The 16,797-nt window shown below is 43.7% G+C and overlaps 3 protein-coding genes across 4 annotated transcripts in view; 2 read left to right on the top strand and 1 right to left on the bottom strand.

Annotated features, from left to right (window-relative positions):
* LRP4 (LDL receptor related protein 4) overlaps positions 1 to 4,917 on the top strand; it is a 37,166-nt gene extending 32,249 nt beyond the window's left edge. The window contains exon 38 of the mRNA XM_036427763.2: positions 2,426 to 4,917. Coding sequence (XP_036283656.1) covers positions 2,426 to 2,758 — 333 coding nt within the window. The 3' untranslated portion in view covers positions 2,759 to 4,917. The remainder of the gene's footprint in view (positions 1 to 2,425) is intronic.
* A 1,654-nt stretch (positions 4,918 to 6,571) lies between these two features.
* On the bottom strand, positions 6,572 to 12,925 carry LOC118713059. Its single transcript, XM_036427412.1, has 3 exons — positions 12,833 to 12,925; positions 10,524 to 11,304; positions 6,572 to 7,905 (listed from the first exon to the last, which is right to left on the bottom strand). Exons 1-3 carry the CDS (start codon positions 12,923 to 12,925, stop codon positions 7,625 to 7,627), a joined length of 1,155 nt encoding a protein of 384 aa, XP_036283305.1. The 3' UTR covers positions 6,572 to 7,624.
* CKAP5 (cytoskeleton associated protein 5) overlaps positions 10,709 to 16,797 on the top strand; it is a 72,469-nt gene continuing 66,380 nt past the window's right edge. For both annotated transcript variants that reach the window (XM_036426906.2, XM_036426904.2), the window contains exon 1: positions 10,709 to 10,806. The gene's annotated coding sequence lies outside the window, so the exon portion shown is untranslated. The remainder of the gene's footprint in view (positions 10,807 to 16,797) is intronic.

Here is a 16,797-nt window from a genome sequence, read left to right as displayed (position 1 = left end):
AAAACAAGGTCCCCACCCCTGATCTAGAATAATCGATCTGTTGGATTTCTGAAGGACCCTCGTGAGAGCAAGGTTAGAAAACAGATCCAGAAGGTTTAGGAATGAAAGCATATCAGCGTGCACAGGAGATGTTTTGCTAGGTTCATAGCCTCTTTCCCTCCTGGAGTTGTCATTCCCCTGCAGTGAGGCTGTGCTCCCCAGAAAGCAATCCCAGAACTCCTAGACAGCACCCACAAAAGCCCCAGGGTCACTGGACTCTTCCATTTCTAACCTCTAATCCAAGCTGTTGGCACCTGTGGCTGGGAATGGCTGGTGATTTGCGATTCTTCCCCAGAGTCTTAAGGGATTTCTCTAGAATTTGGATGGTTTACGTGCTTTTATTCTTTTAACTCCTTTGTTGCTCCAGTAAAAAAAAAAAAAAAAATGTTTGCTGGATGTTTAGGCTGGATGAAATAGTCCCATTTCTACTAGAGAATTATAGCCTGAGGTTTCAGATTTATCTAGTCTGATATGAGCCTTGTTTTTCTAAGCTCCTGTAACCCTTCATCCAAAGTTATCCCTTATGAGACCCTAATCAGTCTACTCTCTTGGTCTGCCTAGCAATCAAAACCTGCCTTCATACCTGTAGGGCTCCCATGCATAATGAATACACTTTACATAATAATTAGGTACTTTCTGGATCCCTGAATTCCCCTACTTAAGAAGCTTCCACTACAAGCCAAACAGAACCTGCAGGATAGCGTGCAGTTCTAGGGACAGAAAACTCCTTCATAATTAGTGTCTTTGAGAGAAAGACTCGAAGATTCTTGGGTCCCCGGAGTGTCTGATACCCCAGAGAACAACCTCAATAAAGGCCAGAGGTTATCAATTTAAATCACGTGACCTCTTTCTTCTGTTGTATGCTTTTTCCTCAGCAGCTTTTTCATCCCTCTGATAGTCTCTCACCCTTTCTCTTCTGATTTCCTCTTGATTTCAGGTACCTGTGTGTGTGCAGAGGGAGTGGTGTCCCCCGAATTGCTAGTGCCATGTCCCCCACCTCTCTCTAACTTACCCCACCCACATGTCTCTGTGGTGAAGACTGAGTGGTGTGCATCTTATCCAACACTAACTTCAGCTTGGAGGGTGTGCTGGGTGACTGGGCACATGTGTGTGTGTGCATGTGTGCTTGTATGCCGTGTGTGTCTCTGTTTCCTCCAGGGAGGTGTCACTCCCAGAAGGTAGGGACCATTTCATATTGTGTAATCATCCAAGTATCCGGCTTAGTGTGGGCGCTCAGTAAATACCTGTGGAGCTGAATTGTTACTAAAATAGAGCAGCAGGTGCAGGGCTCTTAGCAGGCACTGTCCCAGGGATGGAACCGAAGCCATGGCCCATCTTCTCCTGGCACTGGCAGAATATTGGTTGGTCCCAGAAACCAAGAGTTAGGCTACCCTTTAAGGAACCCATAAAGGGAGAAGCATGAGTCGAAGGTGAGAATGTCTTTGGAATCACCTCAGATTGCAGAGCCAGGATAACCTCCCACGGAAGCTTTTATGTTACCGGACCCCAGTGGACTGGCTTAGAACCCAAGTAAGAGGATTTTTTAGATTCCGCCTATCTTACCTCCCAAAACTTTTCTCCCTCACAAAATTAGAAAGAGCAAAGAATAAAATAGCACAAAAAATAGCTTGGAGTCCTGAGTAAATGTACATTTAAATGTTTTTGTCAATTGCTTCTGATGAGGTATATCAGCATTGTGTCCCATTAATAAATCACACAAAAAAAACAATGTAATAATAGCTAACATGATTTAGTGCATCTTCTGTGTCAAGCACCTTACTAACGGCATTCCATGTATCGCCTGCTTTAACCCTCAAAGTAATTGGTTATGAGGTATGGACATGGTTATTCTCCCAAAACACAGACGTGGAGACTGAGTTTAGAGATGCTAAGTAATTTGCCAAATTAATACAGCCCGTGAGCGTCTGATGCAGGACTGGAAGCCATGGTTCTCCCTCATCCCCGTGTGCTAACGCTAACCATCTTCCTGCTCCTCTCCTTTTAGGCTAAGCCTCATCCGTTTGCTCTGACCAAGTTTTCCCTTTTGTGTGTGGGATCTTTGTGCTCCTCATGCCCACTCTTACCCCGCCCGCTTCCTTTTTCAGCTCGCCATGAAATGGAGGGTAGGGAGATCTGGGGGAGATAAGAGATCAACCGAAGGACTTGTATACATGCATATAAGTACAACCAATGGACACAAAACTCTGGGGAGGGAGGGTATGTATGAGAGGGGGGGAGGACAATGTGAAAATATGTACACAGATAATAATTTAACCAAAAAATAAAAAATAAATAAAATAAATAAATAAATAAATAAATAAATAAATATGAGATTCTTTAGAGAGAGCCAACCAACTGATCATGTCTCCCCCCCTCTCCACTCTAGGGTGGACCTGACCATAACTATACCAATGAGAAAATCAAGATTGTAGAGGGAATCTGCCTCCTGTCTGGGGACGATGCTGAGTGGGATGACCTGAAGCAACTGCGCAGCTCACGGGGGGGCCTTCTTCGTGATCACGTTTGCATGAAGACAGACACAGTGTCCATCCAGGCCAGCTCTGGCTCCCTGGATGACGCGGAGACGGAGCAGCTGTTGCAGGAGGAGCAGTCTGAGTGTAGCAGTGTCCACACCGCAGCCACTCCTGAAAGACGGGGCTCCCTGCCGGACACGGGCTGGAAACACAAACGCAAGCTCTCCTCCGAGAGCCAGGTCTAAGAGCCCATGTACCCCTCCCTCCCTGCCTGCTCCTTCTCTTTACGGGCATCCAGTCCTTGTGCTCACTTATACAACAGGCCCCCTTCCTATGTGCTTGTCCCCACTCCTCCTCATCCCACCCCATATCTGCTCCTGAGCCCTGCACAGGAGCTGCTTCTGAGTCCATAACTACACAAGAAGTGATGGCGCAAGAAATGATGGCACATCCAAGAATTTAGACCTGGACCTTACTGTGAACCTCGCTTCTTGCACTCCGTCCTGAGCCTCCCCAAAACAAGGCTCAGTAATGATTCCTCATCAGTACAGAGCTCCATCTCCCCTTCCTCTGGTGCCCTCAGTGCCTGACTATAAGAGCTCACGATATAAGACTGCACTCTTCCCCATCAGAGCTGGCCTGCCCGCTTCTCTGGCTCACCAAGGGCTGAGCAGGGGATCATGGGTAAAGAGAGAGATGAAGGATAGAGCCTGAGAGGAGGAGGAGGAGGAGTCAGCCCAGCTGGTTCTGGGCATCTGGGAAACCTCTAGCCTCAAGTGCATTGGTAATATGAAAAAGCTTTTAGGGGTGGTTGGGCCTGGGTGTCCTGTCCATTGCTGGCAATGGTTATTATTCTCAAAGAGTTGCTGTGTTTCAATTGGTGAGATCTGGGGGTGACGCAAGCTATTCCTCCTGGTAGAAAGCCTAGAGCCTTTCTACCTTCAGATGGACTGGGGGCCCCAGCATGGCAGCTGGCTAATATGAATTCCCTCCTGGTACCACCACTGGCCAATACCTCCCTAAGTCTCTGGCTCTAAGCAACCAGGTTGTGAACCGATGACTTGAGTGAATGTGGGGCCAGGAGGGCTGACTCTGCAGAATCTAAGAAGCACTTCCTAGACCAAACATAGCATATCACCCTAATGTCCTGCCAATCTCTCTCTCCTCATCCTTTGGGATTTTGAGCACAGAAATCCAAAACAACCTTTCAAATGAGGGCCAGAAGTGTTCATATAATAAGTGGTCAGGAAGAGCAATTGGGTTAGAGACTTGGGGCCGCCAGGGCCTAAAGGAAGTATCCATGAGATTGAACTTTCTGTGTTCTCTCTTAGGAGCTCAGGGATCTAAGTGGACAGAGAGCCTGTGGCTATGGGTGGTGAGGTTTCCATTCCAACTCTCTTCCCAGCTGAGTGGCTTACTTTCCAGGCTGAGATGCTTATTCATACAAAGAGCATGTGTCTCATGTCCGTATCCAGGGAGTTGAGACTCTTTCTGTCCTAAATTTACTATACCTAGTTCGTTTTCTCTCTCTCTCTCTCTCTCTCTCTCTCTCCCTGTCTCTCTCTCTCTCCCTCTCCCCTCTCCCCGTCTCTCCCACCCTCCATCCATCCCTCCCTAATTGACTTTTTCTGACCTAGCCTGTGGTGAGCAGGGCTAAAAAAAAAAAAAAAAAAAATTACAAGGACTAAAAAGGTAGAGAGAACCACTGATGAAGCCCTCTCAGCCCAGGGCAAATCCAGACCCCTTCCACCCAGGAATTAGAAATGACAGGAGAGGACAAGGGCTGAGAATGGAGGGGAGGGCTTCTATAGGAAGTTTCTTGATTTGAAACATCTCCTATGGTTATTGGTATTGAGAAGCCAGCTGTCAAATGCGAGTGAAAAAGGAAAGTAAGAGCAAACCTTTTCTGGTCAGTTCTAAGACTGCTTAAAACAGGTGCCACGCCTTTGGCCCTTCTCTCAGCAGGCAGCCCTAGGTCTAGGCCTACACAGGGCAGTCAGGCCAGGCCAAGAAGGCTTTTCCAGTCCACAGCTATGGAAAGGCAAGATGCCACTTCCAGGAGGAAAGGGGGATATTTCATGCTTGATGTGGAAGTAAAAGAAGGAGCACTTTGGGTCCTCAGATTCACAGTTGGGGACGGATGAAAGGGGGATCTTATTGCACTTGGGCTGTTCAGAATGTAGAAAGGACATATTTGAAGAAATATCTATTTGAGCACTGATTTACCATGTAAAAAGCAAAATTTCTCTGTCCTGAACTAATGGAAGTGATTGTCCCGCGCTCATGTGTAATGGTTTTAACGTTACTCACTGGAGAGATTGGACTTTCTGGAGTTATTTAACCACTATGTTCAGTATTTTAGGACTTTATGGTAATTTAATATAAATTTAGCTTTTCTTAATCACCTTGCCTGGCTTGGAGTCATCACTAATAACTGCACCTGCGGTCTGGCAGACCCATGCCAAGGGAAACCTGCTTGCAGATATCATCTCGAAGTCCTTTGGGGATACGGGGATGGTGAAGAGCAATAAAGGGTGTTAGGTTCCTGGCTGGAAGTTCAGCTCATCTTGAGAAAACAGGCCAAGACCAGACTTCATTGGCTTCTGAAATCCTTATTTCTTGTGGAGGAAGGATAGCAGATAGGTTTCATCATGAGTACCAACTCTGATTGGTTGGTAATGGCTGCCTGAGGTCCTGTCCAGATTCAGTGGGAAAAGTGTCATGATCTTTAGTGACATATTATTCAGGCACTGGGAAAAAAGTGTCATGGCATATATACCACATATATTCTATTTCAGTTCTAGGCCTATGAGAACCTCAGTGTCACAGAACTTGACTTTGCCTTGCAGTGATGGTCACTGGCAAGACTATCTGATGTAAGGAAAGTGCTGGAATGGGAACAAGGGGAGCGAATTCCAGTTCCAGATCCACCACTAACTCTATTTGATCTTAGTCAGGTTTCATAGTTATTCCGATAATGGATCGCACAAACACTAAGATATCATTTATTTTTCATTTTTAAAATATTTTATTGATTTTTAGAGAGAGAGGAAGGGAGAGGGATAAAGAGATAGAAACATTGATGAGAGAGGAACATCATCAAAAGGCTGCCTCCTGCATGCCCCCTACTGGGGATCCAGCCTGAACCCAGGCATGTGTCTTGACTAGGAATCAAGCTCTAACCTTTTAGTTCCTGGGTTGCCACCCAACCACTGAGCCAAACTAGCTGGGCCAGTTTATTTTTAAAAAGCTGTCTTATAGTTCACCCACTACATCTTAAGGCTAGAACAAGGAATTGGGGAGCCCTTCTCAGGTTCTCTCAGTGAAGACTGGGAATTATGAAAGTCTCAATGCTAGTTATAAAGTTTGATGTCAAGGCTCAATAGTTGATTTTCTAAACCATAAACCATGTATCCCATTCACTCATCTCATACTATGGGTCAAGCACAGCCCATGCCTGATCAGAGCTTCAAGTCTGACAACAGCAAAAAGGAAGGAAGAAAAAGAAAGACAAGAATATAAATTATAATATATAATTCTTCCAACTTGGTAAGGGATAGGTGTGCTAAAAACAAAAACAAAAAAACAAGTGTAATAGTTCAAGGACAACCATCCTCCCACTCCACCATTCTTTTTTTTTTTTTTTAATATATATTTTTGTTGAATTTTTACAGAGAGGAAGGGAGAGAGATAGAGAGATAGAGAGCTAGAAACGTCGATGAGAGAAACACTGACCAGCTGCCTCTTGCACACACCTTACCGGGGATGTACCCGCAACCAGTGTACATGCCCTTGACCGGAATCGAACCTGGGACCTTTCAGTTCACAGACCAACGCTCTACCACTGAGCCAAACCGGTTTCGGCTCCACCATTCTTTTTTGAAGAAAAAACAAAACATTCACACAAAGAGAAAAGAAACACATTTTAACCAATGAAATCTAGCCTAAAGCACAAGCTTCATATATCTGTAGGAAGTGTCCCCTCCCAAAACATCAGGGTTATAGGCCAGGCAATGAACAGTTGGAAACTCAGGAAGGACAGTTCAAATGGAAGAAGAAAATGGCATTGAATACACACCATTTTCTTGGAAAACTGAAGACATTTCTGGGAGAACAAAATTTGGTGGATGCATTTTCTATCTTGTGACATGTCAGCTAGTTTAATCAGGCATTCAGCACTGCATAGCCTTAGTGGCCCGCTAACCTTTGTCCTGTCAGTTCAGCAGGAGATGAGAAAGAACAGGGCTGGCCTAATGGCCCAGGTCTTGACAAGAACTTGGCCACTGGCAAATGAGAATTTTAGAAACAGTATCAAGGACCATCACCCCATTTCCAGGTGACAAAAATGCACTGGCTCTTAGTTTCCCTTCCTGACCAAATGAAAAAATTGAAACAGATGACTACTACCAAGGTTATTTCTAGCCTGAAACTTGTATTATGTTCGTTCCAGAGAATCTTGGACGAGAAGCAAAGGTTGGAAACACCTTGTCTGTTCTCTGGATATAAAACCTGAAACTGATTTATAGATGATGATGATGAGTCAAATTCTAACAAATTGGATTATATTTTTACAAACTAATTACATTCACAATACAGTCACTGCCCTTCTTTCTGTTATATGAACAAACGTGGGAGCTAAGATGGAAAGATCTCTGTGGCCCATGGAGAGGTCTCCATGAAATGAACCTTTCACTAAACCTAGGTTTGCAGAAAATAAAGTAATTGCTGCAGAGGAACTTAGAAAAAGCATGTACAAGAGCTAAGGGTACACAAGGTTCTAAGATGACATTCAAGGGCTTTAGTAAGCACAGTTATTCCCACTTTGGGCACTGATTTAAAGAATGTTTCTTAAGCCCTTTATTATGCTTAGGAGACAATCTATAACTTTGCCTTCATATGTGAAGATGACTCAACTAAACCATTTAATAGGATGTGTGTTTGGGGATGTGTCCCAGCCTTTGTTTTGAAACATTCCCTCACTCACCCATTTATTTTCTCTCCAGATCCTTCTCCCATTAACCAGCTGGCAGAGGCTCAGCATAGGGAACAAGAGTTTTATATCCAACCAAGGTTCCATCTCACAACTTTAGACTCCCTGACATGACGTGATGTTAAAACAGATCCAGGCAGCCTAATGAAGGGTCTGAATGTAAACTCCAGGCTGAAGTTAGCTCCAAGCTACACAGTGTGCTTACTTTATTCTCCAAGATACAAAAAGCCAAGAACTCACTTATCTTGCCCTTCTCAGTGTTTTTTCCCCCTGTAGCCCCCACACTCCCTCTAATGAGGTCCCTATCTCTCGCTTCTGCCTCCTTCCTCTTTGGTGGAGCTGGAGCTTCTGTGGTCAAAATTCTTGAAGAGCCTGTATTTGAGGGGGTTATGGAGAAATGGGCTGTGAAAAGAAAAGAAAAAAAAAACACACCAATTAAACAAACAGCATCTATTCAATGCAATCAGTGCAAGCTGGGATAGACCTGGTAATCTTGGAAGCAAGTTAAGCCACTACTACCTCCAGAAAATAATTCAGGAGGTACCTGGACTGAAAGCTGAAAGGAAGTTCATCATTGAAGCTACTCCTCTTAGTCTGGAAATATGGATCCGTGTCCCATCGTAGGGTGCAGAATGCAGTGTGTAGTTATGATAGAATGAGCACTATCCCAACCCTAGCAGGCTTTTCAGAAATACACAGCAATTATTCAGCAGCTACAATGTTTGGCATTTGTTTCCTGCTTCCAGTTGCAATGACGCAGTGTTCACTTAGATCTCTAATACCCAGTAGGGTTACACTGTCTTATTAATACTTTCCTTATGTAGAATTATTGAGAGGCCCCTGAAATAAAGTAGACACACATCTTGCCAATAAATACACAGATAAATGCTATTGGATGATAATCCTGAACTGCAAATGATAACTGGCCAAACATTTATTGAACATCTACTATGGGCAAGGTACTGTATTAGGTTCCTATAAGGCCCTACAGGATCTGCCACTCCTCACCCATTTTCTATCAGACCTCATTGCCTATCCTCCAAGTGCCAAGTATATACTCTGCTCCAGCTAACTACTCCAATATATTGGCCTCCTGTTTCTTAGACCGCCAGTTATGCTCCCAACTTATGATCATCACACAGCTGATCCTGTTGGCACTTTCTTCCTCTAGGTATACTCAGGGCTAACTCCTTCCCCTTCTTCAAGTTTTTGCTCAAATGTAATCTTCTCAATGAAACCGACTATGAACACCCTTTACAAAATCATAGTCTTTCCAACTCTACCTCCCAATCCCTTTTACCCTGTATTCTTTTCCCCTTGCACATATTGCCTAATAAGATACTATATATTTATGAATTGATTACCTATGTGTCCTCACTATAATGTGAGCTCCACAAGAGGAGAGATTTTTGTTGTTGTTGTTGTTGTTTCTATTTTACTCACTGATTATCCCAAGTGCCTAGCACAGTCCCTGCACACACTAAGTGCTCAATAAATATTTGTTGCATGAATGAGCGAAAAAAATTAATGAAGTCACATATATTGCCCACTGTCCAGTACGGCTTCACCTAAACCATGTAAAACAAAAAAAAGGACTTTGACATCTTGTTCTAAAAATCTCTGGGCCCCAGACTCCACATGAATTTTACTGAGCAAATCTGAGGTTACCTTCACTTTCTCCTTAAATGTAATCTTCCGTTTATTTCCAATAATATTTAAATAAAGTAAACATGCCAATGACCAATGATTGAAGAAGACTATTTCTATATATTCATAGCCGACTTCTCAAAGATTACTATGACTCTTTTTTTGCTCTGGTTCCTCTCTCCTTCCCCTACCTATGGATCTGTCATCTTCTCCCATTTTCATTCTCTCCACTGTCTCATCTGGTCTCATCCACTGCCACAATTTCATTTTTTCACTCTACAGAGGTGATTCCCAAATCTAGATCACTTGCGCCTAGGTCTCTTCTCCCAGCTTGCCTTCTATATTTTCTAGGGCTACTTAGATGATTCCATTTGAATGTCTCATTGGTACATAAAAGTAAACAGGTTTAAAAGTAAACTCCTTGTCTTCTCTTTGAGACTGGCTTCTCCTGACTTTCTACTTTCATTTGGGAAATCACTATCTCCCAGTCCCTACACTCAAATCCTGGCATATTCTGACTCATCTCCCTCACTGGGCCCCACCTCACCTTTGCACCTAATCTAGCTGGTTGCCAAGTCTTTCACTCTTTCTTGAATCTGTTCTCGTCATCTCTCCAGGGCTAGTACCTCATATCAGAATCCCAACTCTAAACCATTTTAAACAACCAAGTTAATTGGTTCTCATAAAGTGCAATTCTGATTGCTCAGAAACTTTCACTAGCTCCCCATTTCCTACTTAAAGTACAAATTCCTTACTCTAGTATTCAAGACCCTACAAGAATTGTTCCTTTCTTTTATTTTTTAAAATATATTTTTATTAACTTCAGAGAGGAAAGGAGAGGGAGAAAGAGCTAGAAACATCAATGATGAGAGAGAATCATCGATTGGCTGCCTTCTGCACACCCCCTCCTGGGGATCCCCGCATGTGCTCTTACAAGACTTGAACCTTGACCTCCAGGTTCATAGGTCAACGCTCAACCACTGAGCCATGCCTGCAGGGCTAAGTCTCTCATTTTTATAAATAACAGGAGTATGAGCTACTGTTCAAAGTTCTTCCCTAGACATTCAATTAGTTCTAGTAAATATTCACATTAAGCTTGTAAGGAAAAAATATAGTTATCCTGTTTTACAGATGAGGAAACTAAGTTCCAGGTGATTTCCTGACAAAAGTCGTTTACTCAGAGCTGATCCAAGGACGCCAGCATCATGCTCCATTCATTGCTCCTTCCACTATACCCCATCTGCTTCTCATTTCCCTCACGAACTCAACTGCACAAACATTTGTGTGAACGACATTACATTTTTTTTTAATCGCTAGATGTCAAATAAAACAAACATGCTGGCGGCTGGGGATGCACAGCTTTCCACACACACCTTTTTTGCGCTTCTTTGCCGGGTGATCGGCAGCTTTCGCTCCAGTGACCCTCCTTCTCTCCACGGGAGAAAGCAGCGAGAGTACCCCCCAGGAAACGCTGCTGCGCACGGCCTCTTTAAGGCTGCGGGCGGCGCGTGCCCACAGTCCCTTCAAATGGACCAATAGCAGAGCGATGGGCGGTCTGTCGAGAACCAATAAACATCGAGGACACTGCGGGGTGTGCGGCGGCCTAAGCGGTTTCAAACGGCTTAGAACAGGCCCCTCGGATCTGACCCGAAGGAGGTGAGTGGCCGGTGGTCCCGACCCACCCTCCCAGGCCCCCGGGTCCGGGCGTCGCGCGCGCGGAGGGTCGCTGAACCCTGGGGTGGGGTGTCTCCATGGACGCGCGCTCCGTCGCTCCACGAACCCGGCAGGTCTGACGCGGCGAATCGGGGCGGAGGCCCGAGACCCAGGGCTGGCAGGGCGGGGGGCGTGGGCGCTCCGGTGCGGCCCCAGGCCCGCGGCTGGGACGCGGGTTACCGGAGCGGAGCGCGCCGCGGAGAGATGCGGCGACAGCGTCCGGGGGATGCGCAAAGCGCCGGGCCCCGCGCCTGGCCGCGCCTGGCGGCTGAGGGTGTTCCGGGACTGGGGCGGGGGCCCTGCGAAACGGCCCTGCGATCGTGCCCATCGCGTAATTGTTAAATGAATGAATGAGTGAAGAAGAGCCTGCGAAGGCCTTGGTGGTTGCGAAGGGCCTGGACGCCTCCCGGCCTGACAAGGACAGCCTGTGCACCTGTGCTCCTACCGGCTTGCTGGGGTTTTAATTCTGATCATAGCGCTCAGTCCTTCCGCCTGCTCTCGCTCTCTCTCTCAAAGGGTGTCAGTAGAGTTCAGGTATCTTTCCAGCTCTGAAGGTTGGAGGGGGCGGGGGCGGGGGAGGGGAGGCAATACAATAGCCAGCAGTTTAGATTTTAAGCAGGCCTTGGTACTTTAAGGTGGGGGCTCGGTCAACTAGAGTCTTACTTTTTAGCTGCTAACAGTCTTTGGCTGTTGATATAGTTACCCTGCAATCGTGGTAATTGTCAGGCAGGATCTAAATGTATCCCATTTTGTATCTGGGATAGGAAATTATGAAAGTGGTGTCGCCAGGTGGCTACTGTGTTTTAGAAAACGTATTCGCGTTGATAAATCTCCCCCAAATAAGTTTTTTCTTTTTCTTTTTCCCATTCAACATCAATAGAGGGTGAAGTAGTTTTTGCAGAACTTGCCCCAAATTGATGCATGGCTCTAATTTAATTCTCATGGGAACCAAGGCATCAAATCTTGACCCAGAAAGTCTGCCTGTGTTATTTTATACATAATTATAGTAATTGAAAACTCATTTTTGGAGAGGTGAACGCCTCCTATCTCCATTTTCATCACCCTGAAAAGTCCTTCTTTGACCTGAGGAGCCAATAAATGAAGCTACCAATCTTTTGAAAATTTTAAGAAGTCTAAAAGATTTGGACTTTTCTTAAGTGACTGGACAAACTAATGTTTTTATAAAACGTGATGATGAGAAAAGCTGAAATTGCTTTATTTTGCCAATATAAATTAAACCTACTTGGTAAACTTATGAGAAAAAAATTATACAAGTATTTAAAGAATGTTCATTCAGGCAATGGCAAACAAAGATAGTCCATAACAATATACCTTATACTTTGTTACTTTTAAGGTTTTGATAATCAAGTAAGTTATGAACTTCTACACCTGACAGCTGAGTTTTAATTGCAATTTGAGTACCTTACTGTTATGAACACTGTTCTAGGTTTTGGGGAGGTAATTAAAAATAATATCTTTAACAATGCCTTAGGATATAGTTTAAATACCTTGATGGGGAATGAAAGCTTTTCTTTATATTGGAGTAAAGCCAGGTTCTTCATTTGACTTAATGGAATCTCATTGGTTCATTCAACAAATATTGAGATTAATGCCTAACGTGTGTTAAACATTGTTCTAGATTTTAGGAGTACACTAGTGAACCAGGAAAAGCCAGTAGCCTAAGGGAGTTTGACAGTTTTATCTCTCACACAATTTGCTTCTATAATACCTCTTGCCCAGGTCTGGTTCTTGAACAAAATAAATACTCAAATATTTTTGCTAGCAGTGGCTAACATTTACTGAAGAAATACTCATTGGATGCCACATTTTATTTTTAATTCTCATAACTTTTTACAGATGAGGAAAACTTTCTTAAAAAGATTTTGCAACTCGTTCAAGATCACACAGCAAGTAGAACTTGAATTTGAACCTCAGTTAATCTGTTTCCAGGGTCTTTGCTTTTAACTACCGTTGTACTATATGAAGTTATAGGATTTGTTAGGGAGAATTCAGGAGCAATTTCTGGGTAGGTCTTCCGTGTTAATACTTCTGTCAGAGACATGATGAAATATGGGGGATAAGCATGGTAGTTTTCAGGAAAGATGGAGCAGTTTAAAATACAATATTTACCATATTGGAGATGGATAGCTGTGACAGTGGGGGGAGTGCACTAAGAGGGAGCATAAAATCTAATGATCATTAATGGATTCCTGGTGGTCAGTATTGAAGAGTTTTGAGATTCTTATACGATTTTCATATTTTTACCTCTAAAGTTCAGAACATGTTACTTAGTTTATTCCAGTCAGGGCAGTTACCCTGTTTACTTGATGGATCTCAAACACATTAAGCTTATTCTTTTTGGCCTTTGAATTTGCTGTTTTCTTCCTGGAACTACCCCTATCTCAAACCAGTCTTTGTATACAGGCTCCAGTCAGATCTCAACTCAAATGTCATCTCTTTAAAGAGGCATTTTCTCAGCTCCCAATTAGACTAGCCTTCTTGATCACTTTTATCTTACTTTTCTTTTTTATTTACTTAGTTGCATTTATTGCTACCTGATAGGTCATTTATTGTTTGTTTGTATATTGTCTGATTTCCTTACAGAAATTAAAGCAAAGCGTAGATTCCCGTCCTATCCCCCTCCCCATCTGTAAGGCTACCTCGATGCCTCAAACAATGCTTGGAACAAAAAAAGGTGGTCAAAAATATTTATTGAACAAAATTGGCCAAAACCGTGATAGTCTTCTCTATGTGCTCAAGTGATAAAGAGAGTATATAACTAAAGCTGGCTGTGTTACCATGTCTTTGAATGTAAGCAATGTCTTAGCAGACAAATTTGGAAAGTCTTCAACTAAGGAAACTGGAAAAATGATTGTTTTAATGTTTGTACCTACTGAGAGGGAAAGTAGATCTGGCACTTTTATTTTTTTTCAATTTTAGAAACTTTCAAGTCTAGGGAAATTTTTAGGGGTACTGGTCAAGTACATTGTAGGATTTCCCTGGATTAGAATTTATCTGATATTTTCTCACACTTAGACTGGGGTATGGAAGAGAGAGGGAAAGATAGAGAGAAACACATCAATTGGTTGCCTCCTGCACAAATCTTGATCAGGGCCCAAGCCACAGAGGAGAGTGCAACTAAGGTACATACCCTTGACCAGAATCGAACCCAGAACCCTTTGGTCCTCAGGCCAACGCTCTATCCACTGAGCCAAACCAGCTAGGGTTAAAATTCATTCTTTATGTTGTAAATTACTAAAGGTTTCAACAAATGCATAATGTCATTTATCCACTATTAGAATATCATAAGGATAGTTTCACTGTCCTAAAAATTATCTGTACTTTACCATTTTCCTTTTCTTTCTCCCCTGTTTCAGGGCAACCACTGATGATTTATTGTTTCCATAGTTTTGTCCTTTCCAGAATGTCATATAATCGGGAGTATACAATATGTACTCTTTCAAACTGGCTTCTTTCACTTAGTAACATCTCTTTAAGGTTTTTCCATGTCTTTTTGTGGCTTGATAACTCATTCCTTTTTATTGCTGAACTAGAGGCATGATGCACGAAATGCATGCAAGAGTAGGCCTTCCTTCCCCTAGCTGCCGGCACCTGCTTCCCTCTGGCACCAGAAACTTAGGCTTCTGGCACAGCCTCAGGTCCCCTGGCCTGGTACTGGGACAGGAGGCGCGGCCTGAGAGTCCCCATCAAGCCCTGCAGGCGGGGAGTGTGATCTAAGGTTCCCCGGCCTGGTGCTGGGGTTGGGGGTACGGCCTGAGTTATCCCGACCCAGCACTGGGGGTGCACCTTAAGGTCCTCTGTCAAGCCCCACTGGATGGGGGTCACGGCCTGAGGTCCCCTGTCAAGCCCAGCCAGGCAAGGGGGTGCAACCTCAGGTCCCCCATCAAGACCCACTGGGCAGAGGGTGCCGTCTGGGATCCCCCGGCCTGGTGCTGGGGTGGGGGGAGCAGCCTGAGGTCACTTAGCCCAGCACCAGGATGGGAAGTGCACCTTGAGGTCCCCTGCCAGGTGGGGGGCAAGGCCTCAGGTCCCACAGCCTAACACCAGGGCAGAGGGCGTGGCCTGAAGTCACCTGTCAAGCACTGCCTGGTGGGGGAGGATGGCCTCAGGTCCCTGCTGATTGCTCATTAATGCTCCTTATAGGAACTTGGCCTCAGCTGTGGGTGCAGCTGTCTTTGTGATGGAGTGATGGTCAATTAGCATATTCCCTCTTTATTAGATAGGATAATAGTCCATTGTATGGATGTACCACAGTTTGTTTACCATTCACCTATGAGGAATATCTTGGGCACTTCTAATTTTTGACAGTTATGAAAAAGCTGCTGCACACATTTGTCTGCAGGTTTTTGTGTGCATATAAATTCCTAAGTGTGTGATTGCTATATCATATGGAGAGAGAGAGAGAGAGAGAGAGAGAGAGAGAGAGAGAGAGAGAGAGAGAGAGAGAGACATCAATGATGAGAAAGGACCATTGATCAGCTGCCTCCTACACACCCCACACTGGGGATTGAGTCTGCAACTTGGTCATGTGTCCTGACCAGAAATTGAACCCTAACCTCCCACTTCATAAATCCATGCTCAACCACTGTGCCACGTGGGGTGGGCTCTATGTTTTTCCACCTTTGTTTATATTAAGTCAAACATCAGTTTATACAATTCTCTCTAACTTCCAGAGGAAACTTATATCTTGAACATAATTCCTTTTTACTGAGATCTAACTTTTCCCCCCTGATAACACTTACCAGTAAGTGCCACAGAAAATATTGTTTTTTTCCATGTTGTTTATTCCTGGGATATGAGAGGCATTCAAAGCATAATTCTGACTTAGTTGAAACGGTCATTTTTGCATAGATATGATGTCAGATAAGCCATGATTTTTGTTATTTTATTGAGTTAAGAAATTACTTTTTTTGATAACTTGAATATATTTCTTAGAGGTTTGTTGGTAAAGTAACTTTTAGATTCTTTCTATAAAGGTTTAGGTTAATGAATAGCTTAACACACACACACACACACACACACACACACACACACACGTCAGATAGTGCTCATTTGTTTAGAGCATTATCTAATACAGCAAGGTTCCAGACACAGGTTGTGGGTTTGATCCAGGTTCAGGGCACATACAAGAATCAACCAGAGAATCATAAATGGATGGAACAGCAAATTGTTATTTCTCTCTCAGAAGCCACTACTTAACTCCCTGAAATATTACTAATCCAGTTTCTCCTTAAATTTTCTCAGGAATTCTTCATATTAAATTAGATGAATGAACAATTGTATTTGCATGCAAGGTATATATATTTTTAATTTCAGAGATAGGAAGGGGGAGAGAGAAGCATTGATCAGTTGCCCAATCGAACCCTCCCATCTTTTGGTGCACTGGAATGATGCTACAACCAACTGAGCCACACAGGCCAGAACCATGCAAGACTTTATAGACTTGTGAATTGCTGGCCAGTTTTTGAAAGAACACATTTTACTCACAAGAAGAGTGCTATTTTTCTATTTCTCCTGCTATTACCTTCCATGATATTTTATATCATTGTCTGGATTCCTCGGATTGTAGAGTAGGAAATCAGTGAAAGGGTGAGTGAAGCAGCACAGGGTTCCAGAAATCTTTCCTGAGCATTTGAGTTGCCATTTGAAGAACACTGACTGCGCAAGTTAATGAAGTAAGCAGATTTCATAATGGGGACTATATATTTATACATCCTGATGCTTTGGCTATCTTCTACAGTTTTTTTTTCACTCCTGAAGAGAGATAGGATATTGATACTAGGAACTGATCATCTTCTTTGTTTCTGGAACATTACTTGTGTTGCCACCGAAAAGGAGGTCTTCCCAATTGTGCAGGACGCCTCCTGGCTGGTCTTGAATTTGCCTCTCACCTTAGAAACCCTGTGGGCGAAG

This window comes from Pipistrellus kuhlii, unplaced genomic scaffold, assembly GCF_014108245.1.
Source record: "Pipistrellus kuhlii isolate mPipKuh1 unplaced genomic scaffold, mPipKuh1.p scaffold_m20_p_9, whole genome shotgun sequence".
Taxonomy (NCBI): Eukaryota; Metazoa; Chordata; class Mammalia; order Chiroptera; family Vespertilionidae; genus Pipistrellus; species Pipistrellus kuhlii.
This window is presented reverse-complemented; position numbering and strand designations above follow the sequence as displayed.